Here is a 16812-nt window from a genome sequence, read left to right on the forward strand (position 1 = left end):
TCAGGACTGAGGAGCAGTGGCTGAGCTGTGTGTGGGTCTCAGTGCTGGAACAGGAGGGGGCCTGCAGGTCAGGACTGAGGAGCGGTGGCTGAGCTGTGTGTGGGTCCCAGTGCTGGAACAGGAGGGGGGCTGCAGGTCAGGACTGAGGAGCAGTGGCTGAGCTGTGTGTGGTTCCCAGTGCCATAGCAGCAGAGGTGATGCAGGTCAGGACTGGGGAGCAGTGGCTGAGCTGTGTGTGGGTCTCAGTCCTGGAACAGGAGGGGTGCTGCAGGTCAGGACTGGGGAGCAGTGGCTGAGCTGTGTGTGGTTCCCAGTGCTATAGCAGCAGAGGTGATGCAAGTCAGGACTGGGGAGCAGTGGCTGAGCTGTGTGTGGGTCACAGTCCTGGAACAGGAGGGGTGCTGCAGGTCAGGACTAGGGAGCAGTGGCTGAGCTGTGGGTGGGTCTCAGTCCTGGAACAGGAGGGGGCTGCAGGTCAGGACTGAGGAGCAGTGGCTGAGCTGTGTGTGGGTCTCATTGCTGGAGCAGGAGGGGCTGCAGGTCAGGACTGAGGAGCAGTGGCTGAGCTGTGTGTGGGTCTCAGTATTGGAACAGGAGGGATACTGCAGATCAGGACTGAGGAGCACTGTCTGAGCTGTGTGTGGGTCCCAGTGCTGGAACAGGAGGGAGGCTGCAGGTCAGGACTGACAAGCAGTGGCTGGGCTGTGTGTGGGTCCCAGTGCTGGAACAGGAGGGGGCTGCAGGTCAGGACTGAGGAGCAGTGGCTGAGCTGTGTGTGGGTCTCATTGCTGGAACAGGAGGGGGCTGCAGGTCAGGACTGAGGAGCCGTGGCTGAGCTGTGTGTGGGTCCCAGTGCTGGAACAGGAGGGGGAGGCTGCAGGTCAGGACTGAGGAGCAGTGGCTGAGCTGTGTGTGGGTCTCAGTGCTGGAACAGGAGGGGTTGCAGGTCAGGACTGGGGAGCAGTGGCTGGGCTGTGTGTGTGTGTCAGTGCTGGAACAGGAGGGGGCTGCAGGTCAGGACTGAGGAGCAGTGACTGAGCTGTGTGTGGGTCTCAGTGCTGGAACAGGAGGGATGCTGCAGGTCAGGACTGAGGAGCAGTGGCTGAGCTGTGTGTGGGTCTCAGTGTTAGAGAACAGGAGGGGGCTGCAGGTCAGGACTGAGGCGCAGTGGCTGGGCTGTTTGTGGGCCTCAGTTCTGGAACAGGAAGGGCTGCAGGTCAGGACTGAGGGGCAGTGGCTGAGCTGTGTGTGGGTCTCAGTATTGGAACAGTAGGGATACTGCAGATCAGGACTGAGGAGCACTGGCTGAGCTGTGTGTGGGTCCCAGTGCTGGAACAGGAGGGGGGCTGCAGGTCAGGACTGAGGAGCAGTGGCTGAGCTGTGTGTGGGTCTCAGTGCTGGAACAGGAGGGGTTGCAGGTCAGGACTGGGGAGCAGTGGTTGAGCTGTGTGTGTGTCTCAGCGCTGGAACAGGAGGGATACTGCAGGTCAGGACTGAGGAGCCGTGGCTGAGCTGTGTGTGGGTCCCAGTGCTGGAACAGGGGGGGGCTGCAGGTCAGGACTGAGGAGCAGTGGCTGAGCTGTGTGTGGTTCCCGGTGCCATAGCAGCAGAGGTGCTGCGGGACAGGACTGGAGTGCATTGACAGAGCTATGTGTGGGCGTCAGTGCTGCAATAACAGGAGTGCTGCAGGTCAGGACTGAGGAGCAGTGGCTGAGATGCGTGTGGGTGTCAGTGCTGGGACAGGAGAGGTGCTGCAGGTCAGGACTGAGGAGCAGTGGCTGAGATGCGTGTGGGTGTCAGTGCTGGGACAGGAGAGGTGCTGCAGGTCAGGACTGGGGAGCAGTGGCTGAGCTGTGTGTGGTTCCCAGTGCTATAGCAGCAGAGGTGATGCAAGTCAGGACTGGGGAGCAGAGGCTGAGCTGTGTGTGGGTCTCAGTCCTGGAACAGGAGGGGTGCTGCAGGTCAGGACTAGGGAGCAGTGGCTGAGCTGTGTGTGGGTCTCAGTATTGGAACAGGAGGAATACTGCAGGTCAGGACTGAGGAGCACTGGCTGAGCTGTGTGTGGGTCCCAGTGCTGGAACAGGAGGGATACTGCAGGTCAGGACTGGGGAGCAGTGGCTGAGCTGCGTGTGGGTCTCAGTATTGGAACAGGAGGAATACTGCAGGTCAGGACTGAGGAGCACTGGCTGAGCTGTGTGTGGGTCCCAGTGCTGGAACAGGAGGGATGCTGCAGGTCAGGACTGACGAGCAGTGGCTGGGCTGTGTGTGGGTCCCAGTGCTGGAACAGGAGGGGGCTGCAGGTCAGGACTGAGGAGCAGTGGCTGAGCTGTGTGTGGGTCTCATTGCTGGAACAGGAGGGGGCTGCAGGTCAGGACTGAGGAGCAGTGGCTGAGCTGTGTGTGGGTCTCAGTGCTGGAATAGGAGGGGTTGCAGGTCAGGACTGGGGAGCAGTGGCTGAGCTGTGTGTGTGTCTCAGTGCTGGAACAGGAGGGATACTGCAGGTCAGGACTAAGGAGCAGTGGCTGAGCTGTGTGTGGGTCTCAGTGCTGGAACAGGAGGGATACTGCAGGTCAGGACTGGGGAGCAGTGGCTGGGCTGTGTGTGTGTCTCAGTGCTGGAACAGGAGGGGGCTGCAGGTCAGGACTGAGGAGCAGTGACTGAGCTGTGTGTGGGTCTCAGTGCTGGAACAGGAGGGATGCTGCAGGTCAGGACTGAGGAGCAGTGGCTGAGCTGTGTGTGGGTCTCAGTGTTAGAACAGGAGGGGGCTGCACGTCAGGACTGAGGCGCAGTGGCTGGGCTGTTTGTGGGCCTCAGTTCTGGAACAGGAAGGGCTGCAGGTCAGGACTGAGGGGCAGTGGCTGAGCTGTGTGTGGGTCTCAGTATTGGAACAGGAGGGATACTGCAGATCAGGACTGAGGAGCACTGGCTGAGCTGTGTGTGGGTCCCAGTGCTGGAACAGGAGGGGCTGCAGGTCAGGACTGGGGAGCAGTGGCTGAGCTGTGTGTGGGTCTCAGTGCTGGAACAGGAGGGGTTGCAGGTCAGGACTGGGGAGCAGTGGCTGAGCTGTGTGTGTGTCTCAGTGCTGGAACAGGCGGGATACTGCAGGTCAGGACTGAGGAGCCGTGGCTGAGCTGTGTGTGGGTCCCAGTGCTGGAACGGGAGGGGCTGCAGGTCGGGACTGAGGAGCAGTGGCTGAGCTGTGTGTGGTTCCCGGTGCCATGGCAGCAGAGGTGCTGCGGGACAGGACTGGAGTGCATTGACAGAGCTATGTGTGGGCGTCAGTGCTGCAATAACAGGAGTGCTGCAGGTTAAGGCTGAGGAGCAGTGGCTGAGATGCGTGTGGGTGTCAGTGCTGGGACAGGAGAGGTGCTGCAGGTCAGGACTGAGGGGCAGTGGCTGAGATGCGTGTGGGTGTCAGTGCTGGGACAGGAGAGGTGCTGCAGGTCAGGGCCGAGGAGCAGTGGCTGAGATGCGTGTGGGTGTCAGTGCTGGGACAGGAGAGGTGCTGCAGGTCAGGACTGAGGCGCAGTGGCTGGGCTGTTTGTGGGCCTCAGTTCTGGAACAGGAAGGGCTGCAGGTCAGGACTGAGGGGCAGTGGCTGAGCTGTGTGTGGGTCTCAGTATTGGAACAGGAGGGATACTGCAGATCAGGACTGAGGAGCACTGGCTGAGCTGTGTGTGGGTCCTAGTGCTGGAACAGGAGGGGCTGCAGGTCAGGACTGGGGAGCAGTGGCTGAGCTGTGTGTGGGTCTCAGTGCTGGAACAGGAGGGGTTGCAGGTTAGGACTGGGGAGCAGTGGCTGAGCTGTGTGTGTGTCTCAGTGCTGGAACAGGAGGGATACTGCAGGTCAGGACTGAGGAGCCGTGGCTGAGATGCGTGTGGGTGTCAGTGCTGGGACAGGAGAGGTGCTGCAGGTCAGGACTGGGGAGCAGTGGCTGAGCTGTGTGTGGTTCCCAGTGCTATAGCAGCAGAGGTGATGCAAGTCAGGACTGGGGAGCAGAGGCTGAGCTGTGTGTGGGTCTCAGTCCTGGAACAGGAGGGGTGCTGCAGGTCAGGACTAGGGAGCAGTGGCTGAGCTGTGTGTGGGTCTCAGTCCTGGAACAGGAGGGGGCTGCAGGTCAGGACTGAGGAGCAGTGGCTGAGCTGTGTGTGGGTCTCAGTCCTGGAACAGGAGGGATACTGCAGGTCAGGACTGGGGAGCAGTGGCTGAGCTGCGTGTGGGTCTCAGTCCTGGAACAGGAGGGATACTGCAGGTCAGGACTGGGGAGCAGTGGCTGAGCTGTGTGTGGGTCTCAGTATTGGAACAGGAGGAATACTGCAGGTCAGGACTGAGGAGCACTGGCTGAGCTGTGTGTGGGTCCCAGTGCTGGAACAGGAGGGAGGCTGCACGTCAGGACTGACGAGCAGTGGCTGGGCTGTGTGTGGGTCCCAGTGCTGGAACAGGAGGGGGCTGCAGGTCAGGACTGAGGAGCAGTGGCTGAGCTGTGTGTGGGTCTCATTGCTGGAACAGGAGGGGGCTGCAGGTCAGGACTGAAGAGCAGTGGCTGAGCTGTGTGTGGGTCTCAGTGCTGGAATAGGAGGGGTTGCAGGTCAGGACTGGGGAGCAGTGGCTGAGCTGTGTGTGTGTCTCAGTGCTGGAACAGGAGGGATACTGCAGGTCAGGACTAAGGAGCAGTGGCTGAGCTGTGTGTGGGTCTCAGTGCTGGAACAGGAGGGATACTGCAGGTCAGGACTGGGGAGCAGTGGCTGGGCTGTGTGTGTGTCTCAGTGCTGGAACAGGAGGGATGCTGCAGGTCAGGACTGAGGAGCAGTGGCTGAGCTGTGTGTGGGTCTCAGTGTTAGAACAGGAGGGGGCTGCAGGTCAGGACTGAGGCGCAGTGGCTGGGCTGTTTGTGGGCCTCAGTTCTGGAACAGGAAGGGCTGCAGGTCAGGACTGAGGGGCAGTGGCTGAGCTGTGTGTGGGTCTCAGTATTGGAACAGGAGGGATACTGCAGATCAGGACTGAGGAGCACTGGCTGAGCTGTGTGTGGGTCCCAGTGCTGGAACAGGAGGGGCTGCAGGTCAGGACTGGGGAGCAGTGGCTGAGCTGTGTGTGGGTCTCAGTGCTGGAACAGGAGGGGTTGCAGGTCAGGACTGGGGAGCAGTGGCTGAGCTGTGTGTGTGTCTCAGTGCTGGAACAGGAGGGATACTGCAGGTCAGGACTGAGGAGCCGTGGCTGAGCTGTGTGTGGGTCCCAGTGCTGGAACGGGAGGGGCTGCAGGTCGGGACTGAGGAGCAGTGGCTGAGCTGTGTGTGGTTCCCGGTGCCATGGCAGCAGAGGTGCTGCGGGACAGGACTGGAGTGCATTGACAGAGCTATGTGTGGGCGTCAGTGCTGCAATAACAGGAGTGCTGCAGGTTAAGGCTGAGGAGCAGTGGCTGAGATGCGTGTGGGTGTCAGTGCTGGGACAGGAGAGGTGCTGCAGGTCAGGACTGAGGGGCAGTGGCTGAGATGCGTGTGGGTGTCAGTGCTGGGACAGGAGAGGTGCTGCAGGTCAGGGCCGAGGAGCAGTGGCTGAGATGCGTGTGGGTGTCAGTGCTGGGACAGGAGAGGTGCTGCAGGTCAGGACCGAGGAGCAGTGGCTGAGATGCGTGTGGGTGTCAGTGCTGGGACAGGAGAGGTGCTGCAGGTCAGGACTGAGGAGCAGTGGCTGAGCTGTGTGTGGGTCTCAGTGCTGGAACAGGAGGGGTTGCAGGTCAGGACTGGGGAGAATGGTTGAGCTGTGTGTGTGTCTCAGCGCTGGAACAGGAGGGATACTGCAGGTCAGGACTGAGGAGCCGTGGCTGAGCTGTGTGTGGGTCTCAGTGCTGGAACAGGAGGGGTTGCAGGTCAGGACTGGGGAGCAGTGGTTGAGCTGTGTGTGTGTCTCAGCGCTGGAACAGGAGGGATACTGCAGGTCAGGACTGAGGAGCCGTGGCTGAGCTGTGTGTGGGTCCCAGTGCTGGAACAGGGGGGGGCTGCAGGTCAGGACTGAGGAGCAGTGGCTGAGCTGTGTGTGGTTCCCGGTGCCATAGCAGCAGAGGTGCTGCGGGACAGGACTGGAGTGCATTGACAGAGCTATGTGTGGGCGTCAGTGCTGCAATAACAGGAGTGCTGCAGGTCAGGCCTGAGGAGCAGTGGCTGAGATGCGTGTGGGTGTCAGTGCTGGGACAGGAGAGGTGCTGCAGGTCAGGACTGAGGAGCAGTGGCTGAGATGCGTGTGGGTGTCAGTGCTGGGACAGGAGAGGTGCTGCAGGTCAGGACTGGGGAGCAGTGGCTGAGCTGTGTGTGGTTCCCAGTGCTATAGCAGCAGAGGTGATGCAAGTCAGGACTGGGGAGCAGAGGCTGAGCTGTGTGTGGGTCTCAGTCCTGGAACAGGAGGGGTGCTGCAGGTCAGGACTAGGGAGCAGTGGCTGAGCTGTGTGTGGGTCTCAGTCCTGGAACAGGAGGGGGCTGCAGGTCAGGACTGAGGAGCAGTGGCTGAGCTGTGTGTGGGTCTCAGTCCTAGAACAGGAGGGATACTGCAGGTCAGGACTGGGGAGCAGTGGCTGAGCTGCGTGTGGGTCTCAGTCCTGGAACAGGAGGGATACTGCAGGTCAGGACTGGGGAGCAGTGGCTGAGCTGTGTGTGGGTCTCAGTATTGGAACAGGAGGAATACTGCAGGTCAGGACTGAGGAGCACTGGCTGAGCTGTGTGTGGGTCCCAGTGCTGGAACAGGAGGGAGGCTGCAGGTCAGGACTGACGAGCAGTGGCTGGGCTGTGTGTGGGTCCCAGTGCTGGAACAGGAGGGGGCTGCAGGTCAGGACTGAGGAGCAGTGGCTGAGCTGTGTGTGGGTCTCATTGCTGGAACAGGAGGGGGCTGCAGGTCAGGACTGAGGAGCAGTGGCTGAGCTGTGTGTGGGTCTCAGTGCTGGAATAGGAGGGGTTGCAGGTCAGGACTGGGGAGCAGTGGCTGAGCTGTGTGTGTGTCTCAGTGCTGGAACAGGAGGGATACTGCAGGTCAGGACTAAGGAGCAGTGGCTGAGCTGTGTGTGGGTCTCAGTGCTGGAACAGGAGGGATACTGCAGGTCAGGACTGGGGAGCAGTGGCTGGGCTGTGTGTGTGTCTCAGTGCTGGAACAGGAGGGGGCTGCAGGTCAGGACTGAGGAGCAGTGACTGAGCTGTGTGTGGGTCTCAGTGCTGGAACAGGAGGGATGCTGCAGGTCAGGACTGCGGAGCAGTGGCTGAGCTGTGTGTGGGTCTCAGTGTTAGAACAGGAGGGGGCTGCAGGTCAGGACTGAGGCGCAGTGGCTGGGCTGTTTGTGGGCCTCAGTTCTGGAACAGGAAGGGCTGCAGGTCAGGACTGAGGGGCAGTGGCTGAGCTGTGTGTGGGTCTCAGTATTGGAACAGGAGGGATACTGCAGATCAGGACTGAGGAGCACTGGCTGAGCTGTGTGTGGGTCCCAGTGCTGGAACAGGAGGGGCTGCAGGTCAGGACTGGGGAGCAGTGGCTGAGCTGTGTGTGGGTCTCAGTGCTGGAACAGGAGGGGTTGCAGGTCAGGACTGGGGAGCAGTGGCTGAGCTGTGTGTGTGTCTCAGTGCTGGAACAGGAGGGATACTGCAGGTCAGGACTGAGGAGCCGTGGCTGAGCTGTGTGTGGGTCCCAGTGCTGGAACGGGGGGTGGGGGCTGCAGGTCGGGACTGAGGAGCAGTGGCTGAGCTGTGTGTGGTTCCCGGTGCCATAGCAGCAGAGGTGCTGCGGGACAGGACTGGAGTGCATTGACAGAGCTATGTGTGGGCGTCAGTGCTGCAATAACAGGAGTGCTGCAGGTTAAGACTGAGGAGCAGTGGCTGAGATGCGTGTGGGTGTCAGTGCTGGGACAGGAGAGGTGCTGCAGGTCAGGACTGAGGGGCAGTGGCTGAGATGCGTGTGGGTGTCAGTGCTGGGACAGGAGAGGTGCTGCAGGTCAGGACCGAGGAGCAGTGGCTGAGATGCGTGTGGGTGTCAGTGCTGGGACAGGAGAGGTGCTGCAGGTCAGGGCCGAGGAGCAGTGGCTGAGATGCGTGTGGGTGTCAGTGCTGGGACAGGAGAGGTGCTGCAGGTCAGGACCGAGGAGCAGTGGCTGAGATGCGTGTGGGTGTCAGTGCTGGGACAGGAGAGGTGCTGCAGGTCAGGACTGAGGAGCAGTGGCTGAGATGCGTGTGGGTGTCAGTGCTGGGACAGGGACAGGAGAGGTGCTGGAGGTCAGGACGGAGGAGCAGTTGCAGAGCTGTGTGTGGGTGTCTGCTGGGACAGGAGAGGTGCTGGAGGTCAGGACTGGGGAGCAGTGGATGAAATGTGTGTGGGTCTTAGCGCTGCAATACCAGGGGTGCTGCAGGACTCTGGTGAACTGTCCGAGCCATGTGTGGTTGCCAACACGGTGATAGCTCTGGAGGGGCAGGCTGTCAGGAGGTCTCTGTGGGGGTCGTAAGGTGCTGCTGGGGCCTGGGCGGTTTTGTGGTGCACGGGCAGAGCCGTGCGGTTGCCAATACACGCATGGCTGTGGAGTAGGGAGGGGCCTGGGGACAGGACGGAGGTGCATTGCCAGGGCAGTGACCTCAGCATGGTGTCATGCATCCTTGACACATTCTGCACCTCCCTGCCAGTGCTGAGCTCACACCACGCGGCTGCTGCTGACTCGGGAAACACGTCCTCCCCATTGTCCATGTGACCCGCCTCCCCCATTCGAGCCTGACCTCACCCTGGCAAGAGTCAGCTGCAGTCCCGTTACAGATAGTTCGGGCAGTTCATGCACATGTTGCACAGATATGTGTGCAGCCTGCAAATCACTCATCCTGAATGTCTCCAGGGTTGACACCTTAACCATAAGTGCCAAGGACGAGCATAGACTTGCATAATACTGTAAAGCGCCTTGGATTAAGGCGCTACATAAAACAATAAATACAAAATACAAATAATAGCCTGGCACTCACTGCCTTTAAATAGGGCGCTTAGAAGACTGTTTAGTAAACACACATATGGTGTTAGGGGTTTGAAGCCTTGATGCTTGTCATTGTAAATACAGATTCGGGCTAAAGTAGCTTAGACGGTTAATGCACCATCTGAGGGGTATGGGGTACAGAGTGAGTTAATACATTGAGGACCTTATAGCGCTTGGGAGGAGGAGGCGCGTGGAATTAATCAGGGTCTAAAAAAAGGTTGTGTTACAGCCTGCGGTTTACCGTTACCACTCCTGGTAAGATTGCTCGGTGGGTTCAGGTGCTTGCAGCAGAGATTTGAGTGCAATCTAATGGTCACAGTTGCAAAGTACGCCGGGATTCATCCAGCGCCCTGAGGCAGGTTATCAAACAGGGTGGCGCTATACTTGGATCCATGTAAACGAATTCCCTCATGTTACGAGTTGTCCAGGACATGCTGTGAACTCTTCCTGCCGGAGCGGCTCGTTCTCCCTCAAGGTCCTGGGAAAGTCTTGTCCTCGAGATGCGGGCCTTATAACCCCCGCCCTCCACCCCCACCCAATCGACCTCCCCCGCCCTCTCGCCCCCAGAGGATGGCTCATACGCATGGGCGGGGATCTCGGTGTAACTGGAAATCACGCTGCCGTCCTGGTCAGATTGCTCAGCTGGTTAAAGTGCCCGCGTGCAGAGGTCAGCGAAACCTCGAGTTAGGAAAATAGTAACACCTGTTTTTAATAGTGCGACAAGATCGAACAAACCCTTTAACTCCCCCGAAAATTATGTTTTTTTCTTTTAAATAAAACGATATAAACAAAATCCATGCGAAAAAAACGTCACTATATATATATTATTACGGAAGAACGATGTTTAGATAACATTTATAAGGCATGCTTCAATAAAAACACAAGTATTTCTGTTTTACTTGACAGGGGGACATGTGGCAAAGCAGAGGTAGATTTCTAGCGCCGCACTGGTCTGCGACTTTGATCTGTACAGCGCCTTGAGACAAACTCCCAGGCACAGCACGTTTCATTTCCAATCATCTAATGAAAATCGCTCCGCATTTTATCCACCAGGGAGGGGCGGAGCGGCTGAGTCAACCCCGCCTGGAAGGGCTGCAACCCACCTGCAGTCACACCACACAGGTCTGTGCAGCTGGTGCTGAAGCATGTGTCACTCGGGCCCACGCGGCAGGTGCATTAACCAGGTGAGCTCGTATGCCAGTGCAATAACCTGGCCACCATTGCAAGTGATTTAACCCCAGGGCGTACATACCAGAATCCCAAAAACCTGTCCCTCGCAAATCTTAAAAGAAGACACGATAACAACTTGAGGTGCCAGCCCAAAACCCCAACGCAGCCTCCTAGGATCTCCGCTGTAGGCTCTGCACCCTCCTGAGCTCGTGCTGCAGTACACACATGGCTCTCTGCAGCAGGTACAATAACTTCATCAGCTTTCAAATCAGGATTCGAACATCCATGGGACTCGAGATTTCCACAGCAGGAGCACGAACCCCAAGAGATGCCCTGCATATATCTCTAGCCAGTGACTCCCTGCGGGATGTTTGGTGCAAGTCGCACGCTGATCTCCGCAGCCAGCACATTGACCTCCCGAGCTGCCATGCTAGGATGCGAGCGTGCACGGCCACATGCTGATCTCTGCATCCGGCGCATTGACCCCCTGCGCTGCCTCCCCAGCTCGAGACTCACCCAGAGGAAGAAGTGGAGGGCCTCCCAGCTGTGAAGGCCGCTCTGCAGTGGGAGGATGAGGATGGCGTAGGCAGGCCGCACGGCCATTGCATTGCCTGGGGAGCAGCCGACCCTGGGGCGCAGCCAGCATGGCGCTGAGCTCCGTGTCTGCGAGAGAGAGCCTGTCTGTGGGAGGGAGGCCCAGGGCCCAGGGGAGCCACCCACTGGCTGGGTGGGGAGCCTGCCACGTGCCTGTCCGGGAGGGAGTGGCAGGGACAGCCCGAGGCAGGGCAGGGCCCATCCTTAACTTGTCTACAGCCGTCCATTTCAGCTTGGACTCAGCGTCCACCTCTTTACCCACCGCCCAGCAGCACCGTTACAGAACAGTACTGATGGCAGGAAGGAGACAAGGCGAAGAACAAGGGGAGGGAAGGACGAGAGGAAGCAAGGAGAGGGGCCGAAAAGAGGAGAAAAGCAAGGAGACAAGCCGCCGAGGAAAAGAAGGAAGTAAGGGGACAAAAAGGTGGTGAAGAGAAGAAAGCAAGGAGACAAGGCGCCGAGGAGAAGAAGGAAGTAAGGGGACAAGAAGGTGGTGAAGAGAAGAAAGCAAGGAGACAAGGCGCCGAGGAGAAGAAGAAAGTAAGGGGACAAGAAGGTGGTGAAGAGAAGAAAGCAAGGAGACAAGACAGTGAGGATAAGAAGAAAGTAAGGGGACAAAAAGGTGGTGAAGAGAAGAAAGCAAGGAGACAAGGCGCCGAGGAGAAGAAGAAAGTAAGGGGACAAGAAGGTGGTGAAGAGACGAAAGCAAGGAGACAAGACAGTGAGGATAAGAAGAAAGTAAGGGGACAAGAAGGTGGTGAAGAGAAGAAAGCAAGGAGACAAGGCGCCGAGGAGAAGAAGGAAGTAAGGGGACAAGAAGGTGGTGAAGAGAAGAAAGCAAGGAGACAAGGCGCCGAGGAGAAGAAGAAAGCAAGGGGACAAAAAGGTGGTGAAGAGAAGAAAGCAAGGAGACAAGACAGTGAGGAGAAGAAGGAAGCAAGGGGACAAAAAGGTGGTGAAGAGAAGAAAGCAAGGAGACAAGACAGTGAGGAGAAGAAGGAAGCAAGGGGACAAAAAGGTGGTGAAGAGAAGAAAGCAAGGAGACAAGGCGCCGAGGAGAAGAAGGAAGTAAGGGGACAAGAAGGTGGTGAAGAGAAGAAAGCAAGGAGACAAGGCGCCGAGGAGAAGAAGAAAGCAAGGAGACAAGACAGTGAGGAGAAGAAGAAAGTAAGGGGACAAGAAGGTGGTGAAGAGAAGAAAGCAAGGAGACAAGACAGTGAGGATAAGAAGAAAGTAAGGGGACAAGAAGGTGGTGAAGAGAAGAAAGCAAGGAGACAAGACAGTGAGGATAAGAAGGAAGTAAGGGGACAAGAAGGTGGTGAAGAGAAGAAAGCAAGGAGACAAGACAGTGAGGAGAAGAAGGAAGCAAGGGGACAAAAAGGTGGTGAAGAGAAGAAAGCAAGGAGACAAGGCGCCGAGGAGAAGAAGAAAGCAAGGGGACAAGAAGGTGGTGAAGAGAAGAAAGCAAGGAGACAAGACAGTGAGGAGAAGAAGAAAGTAAGGGGACAAGAAGGTGGTGAAGAGAAGAAAGCAAGGAGACAAGACAGTGAGGATAAGAAGAAAGTAAGGGGACAAGAAGGTGGTGAAGAGAAGAAAGCAAGGAGACAAGACAGTGAGGATAAGAAGGAAGTAAGGGGACAAGAAGGTGGTGAAGAGAAGAAAGCAAGGAGTCTAGGCAGTGAGGATAAGAAGAAAGCAAGGGGACAAAAAGGTGGTGAAGAGAAGAAAGCAAGGAGACAAGGCGCCGAGGAGAAGAAGGAAGTAAGGGGACAAGAAGGTGGTGAAGAGAAGAAAGCAAGGAGACAAGGCGCCGAGGAGAAGAAGGAAGTAGGGGGACAAGAAGGTGGTGAAGAAAGAAAGCAAGGAGACAAGGCGCCGAGGAGAAGAAGAAAGTAAGGGGACAAGAAGGTGGTGAAGAGAAGAAAGCAAGGAGACAAGGCGCCGAGGAGAAGAAGAAAGTAAGGGGACAAGAAGGTGGTGAAGAGAAGAAAGCAAGGAGACAAGACAGTGAGGATAAGAAGAAAGCAAGGGGACAAAAAGGTGGTGAAGAGAAGAAAGCAAGGAGACAAGGCGCCGAGGAGAAGAAGGAAGTAAGGGGACAAGAAGGTGGTGAAGAAAGAAAGGAGACAAGGTAGTGAGAGGAAGAAAGCAAGAAGAAGCAAGGAGAATGGAAGAAGCAAGGACAATGAGACAAGAAAGAACAGCGTTGGAAGCAAGGAGAGGGGGGAAAGGGAGAAGCAAGGAGACAAGAAAGAACAGCGTAGGAGACAAGGAGAGGGGGAGAAAAAGATAAACAAGGAGGCAAAGCAGTGAGAGGAAGAAAGCAAGAAGAAGCCAGGAGAAGTGGCTAGAAGGGAAGAAGCAAGGAGACAAGAACAAAAGGAGGGAGCACGCAGAGGGAGAAAGGGGAGAAGCAAGGAGGCAAGGCAGTGAGAGGAAGAAGCAAGGAGAAGTGGTGAGAAGGAGATATGAAAGAACAGGGTAGGAAGCAAGGAGAGGGGGCAAGGGAGAAGCAAGAAGAAGAACGTAAGTGGACAAGAAGGTGGTGGAGAAAAGAAAGCAAGGAGACAAGGTAGGGAGAGGAAGAAAGCAAGGGGAAGGGGAGAAGCAAGGAGACAAGAAAGAACCGTGTAAGAAGCAAGGAGAGGGGGGGGAGCAAGGAGACAAGGCAGTGAGAGGAAGAAAGCAATAAGAAGCCAGGAGAAGTGGCGAGAAGGGGAGAAGCAAGGAGACAAGGCGCAGAGAAGAAGAAGAAAGTAAGGGGACAAGAAAGTGGTGAAGAGAAGAAAGCAAGAAGAAGTAAGGAGACAAGAAAGAACAGCACTGGAAGCAAGCAGAGGGGGAGAAAGGGAGAAGCAAGGAGACAAGAAAGAACAACATGGGAAGCAAGGAGATGGGGAGAAAGGGAAAATCAAGGAGACAAGGCAGTGAGAGAAAGAAAGCAAGAAGAAGCCAGGAGAAGTGGCGAGAAAGGGAGAAGCAAGGAGACAAGAACAAAAGGAGGGAGCACGCAGAGGGAGAACGGGGAGAAGCAAGGAGACAAGGCAGTGAGAGGAAGAAAGCAAGAAGCAAGGAGAGGATAGAAAGGGAGAAGTAAGGAGACAAGGCATTGAGGATAAGAAGAAATTAAAGAGACAAGAAAGAACCATAAATCAAGAAGGGGCTACATCGAGAAGCAATGAAACAAGGTGATGCGTAGAACACAAGCAATGAGACAAGGCAGTCAGAGGAAGAAAGCAAGAAAGAAGCCAGGAGAAGTGGGGAGAAGCAAAGAGACAAGAAAGAACAGAATAGGAAGCAAGGAGATAGTGAGAAATGGAGAAGCAAGTAGACTAGAAAGAACAGCATGGGAAGCAAGGAGAGAGGGAGAAATGGAGCAGCTAGGAGACAAGGCAGTGAGAGGAAGAAAGCAAGAAGAAGCAAGGAGAAGTGGTGAGAAGGGAAGAAGCAAGGAGACGAGAACAAAAGGAGGGAGCACGCAGAGGGAGAAAGGGGAGAAGCAAGGAGGCAAGGCAGTGAGAGGAAGAAGCAAGGAGAAGTGGTGAGAAGGAGATAAGAAAGAACAGGATAGGAAGCAAGGAGAGGGGGAAAGGGAGAAGCAAGAAGAAGAAAGTAAGTGGACAAGAAGGTGGTGAAGAGAAGAAAGCAAGGAGACAAGGTAGGGAGAGGAAGAAAGCAAGGGGAAGGGGAGAACCAAGGAGACAAGAAAGAACCGTGTAAGAAGCAAGGAGAGGGGGGGAGGGAGAACCAAGGAGACAAGTCAGTGAGAGGAAGAAAGCAAGAAGAAGCCAGGAAAAGTGTCGAGAAGGGGAGAAGCAAGGAGACAAGGCGCAGAGAAGAAGAAGAAAGTAAGGGGACAAGAAGGTGGTGAAGAGAAGAAAGCAAGAAGAAGTAAGGAGACAAGAAAGAACAGCACAGGAAGCAAGGAGAGGGGGAGAACGGAAAAAGCAAGGAGACAAGGCAGTGAGAGGAAGAAAGCAAGAAGAAGCCTGGAGAAGTGGCGAGAAAGGGAGAAGCAAGGAGACGAGAAAGAACAGTGTAGGAAGCAAGGAGAGGGGGAGAAAGGGAGAAGCAAGGAGACAAGGCAGTGAGAGGAAGAAAGCAAGAAGCAAGGAGAGGAGAGAAAGGGAGAGGTAAGGAGACAAGGCAATGAGGATAAGAAGAAATTAAAGAGACAAGAAAGAACCATAAAGCAAGAAGAGGCTACATGGAGAAGCAATGAGACAAGGTGATGAGGAGAACACAAGCAATGAGACAAGGCAGTCAGAGGAAGAAAGCAAGAAAGAAGCCAGGAGAAGTGGGGAGAAGCACGGAGACAAGAAAGAACAGCATAGGAAGCAAGGAGAGGGTGAGAAAGGGAGAAGCAAGGAGACTAGAAAGAACAGCATGAGAAGCAAGGAGAGAGGGAGAAATAGAGCAGCTAGTAGACAAGGCAGTGAGGAAGAAAGCAAGAAGAAGCAAGGAGAAGTGGGGAGAAGGGGAGAAGCAAGGAGACTAGAAAGAACAGCATGAGAAGCAAGGAGAGAGGGAGAAATAGAGCAGCTAGTAGACAAGGCAGTGAGGAAGAAAGCAAGAAGAAGCAAGGAGAAGTGGGGAGAAGGGGAGAAGCAAGGAGATAAGAAAGAACAGCCTAGGAAGCAAGGAGAGGGGGGAGCAAAAGAGAAGCAAGGAGTCAAGGCAGTCAGAGGAAGAAAGCAAAAACAAGCCAGGAGAAGTGGGGAGAAGCAGGGAGACAAGAAAGAACAGCACTGGAAGCAAGGAGAGGGTGAGAAAGGGAGAAGTAAGGAGACAAGGCAGTGAGAATAAGAAGAAAGTAAAGAGACAAGAAAGAACCATAAAGCAAGAAGGGGCTACATGGAGAAGCAATGAGGCAAGGTGACGAGGAGAACACAAGCAATGAGACAAGGCAGAAAGAAGAGCAAAGCAAGAAGAAGCAAGAGAAGGGCTGAGAAGGGGAGAAGCAAGGAGACAAGGAAGAACAGCGTAGGAAGACACGTGAGGGGGAGGAAGGGAGAAGGAAGGAGACAAGGCAGTGAGAGGAAGAAAGCAAGAAGCAAGGAGAAGTGGAGAGAAGTGGAGAAGCAAGAGGACAAGAAAGACTAGTGTAGGGAGCAAGGAGAGGGGGAGAAAGGGAGAAGCATGGAGACAAGGCAGTGAGAGGAAGAAAGCAAGAATCAAGGAGAGGGGGAGAAAGGGAGAAGAAAGGAGACAAGAAAGAACAGCATGGGGCGCAAGGAGAGGGGGAGAAAGGGAGAAGCTAGGAGACAAGGCAGGGAGAGGAAGAAAGCAAGGAGAAGTGGTGAGAAGAGGAGAAAAAAGGAGACAAGAAAGAACAGCGTAGGAAGCAAGGAGAGGGGGAGAATGGGAGAAGCAAGGAGACAAGGCAGTGAGTGGAAGAAATGAAGAAGCAAGGAGACAATTAAGAACAGAAAGGGGAGAAGCAGCAAGAAGAGGGGGAGAAAGGGAGAAGCAAGTTGACATGGCAGTGAGAGGAAGAAAGCAAGAAGAAGCAAGGAGAAGTGGTGAGAAGGGGAGAAGCAAGGAGACAAGAAAGAACAGCGAAGGAAGCAGGGAGAGGGGGAGAAGCAAGGAGACAAGGCAGTCAGAGGAAGAAAGCAAGAAGAAGCCAGGAGATGTGGGGAGAACGGGAGAAGCAAGGAGACAAGAAAGAACAGTATAGGAAGCAAGGAGAGGGTGATTAAGGGAGAAGCAAGGAAACTAGAAAGAACAGCGTAGGAAGCAAGGAGAGGGGGAGAAAAAGAGAAGCAAGGAGTCAAGGCAGTCAGAGGAAGAAAGCAAGAAGAAGCCAGGAGAAGTGGGGAGAACGGGAGAAGCAAGGAGACAAGAAAGAACAGTATAGGAAGCAAGTAAAGGGGGAGAAAGGGAAAAGCAAGGAGACAAGGCAGTGAGAGGAAGAAAGCAAGAAGAAGCAAGGAGAAGTGGCAAGAAGAGGAGAAGCAAGGGGACAAGAACCAACAGCGTACGAAGCAAGGGGAGGGGGAGAAAGCGAGAAGCAAGGAGACAGGGCAGTGAGAATAAGAAGAAAGTAACAAGACAAGAAAGAACCATAA

At 55.6% G+C, this 16812-nt stretch overlaps 1 protein-coding gene across 3 annotated transcripts in view; it reads right to left on the reverse strand.

Annotated features, from left to right (window-relative positions):
- Nucleotides 1–16812, reverse strand: part of SAPCD1 (suppressor APC domain containing 1) — a 143027-nt gene that overhangs the window by 89705 nt on the left and 36510 nt on the right. The window contains exon 1 of one of the 3 annotated variants that reach the window (XM_069635149.1): nucleotides 10664–10824. The exons of the other annotated variants lie outside the window; for them this stretch is intronic. Within the exon in view, the coding sequence (XP_069491250.1) occupies nucleotides 10664–10750 (87 nt within the window). The 5' untranslated portion in view covers nucleotides 10751–10824. Of the gene's footprint in view, nucleotides 1–10663; nucleotides 10825–16812 lie in introns of those variants that run through there. 3 annotated transcript variants of the gene reach the window in all.

Source organism: Ambystoma mexicanum, chromosome 13 (assembly GCF_040938575.1).
Source record: "Ambystoma mexicanum isolate Mex_15411 chromosome 13, UKY_AmexF1_1, whole genome shotgun sequence".
Classification (NCBI taxonomy): Eukaryota; Metazoa; Chordata; class Amphibia; order Caudata; family Ambystomatidae; genus Ambystoma; species Ambystoma mexicanum.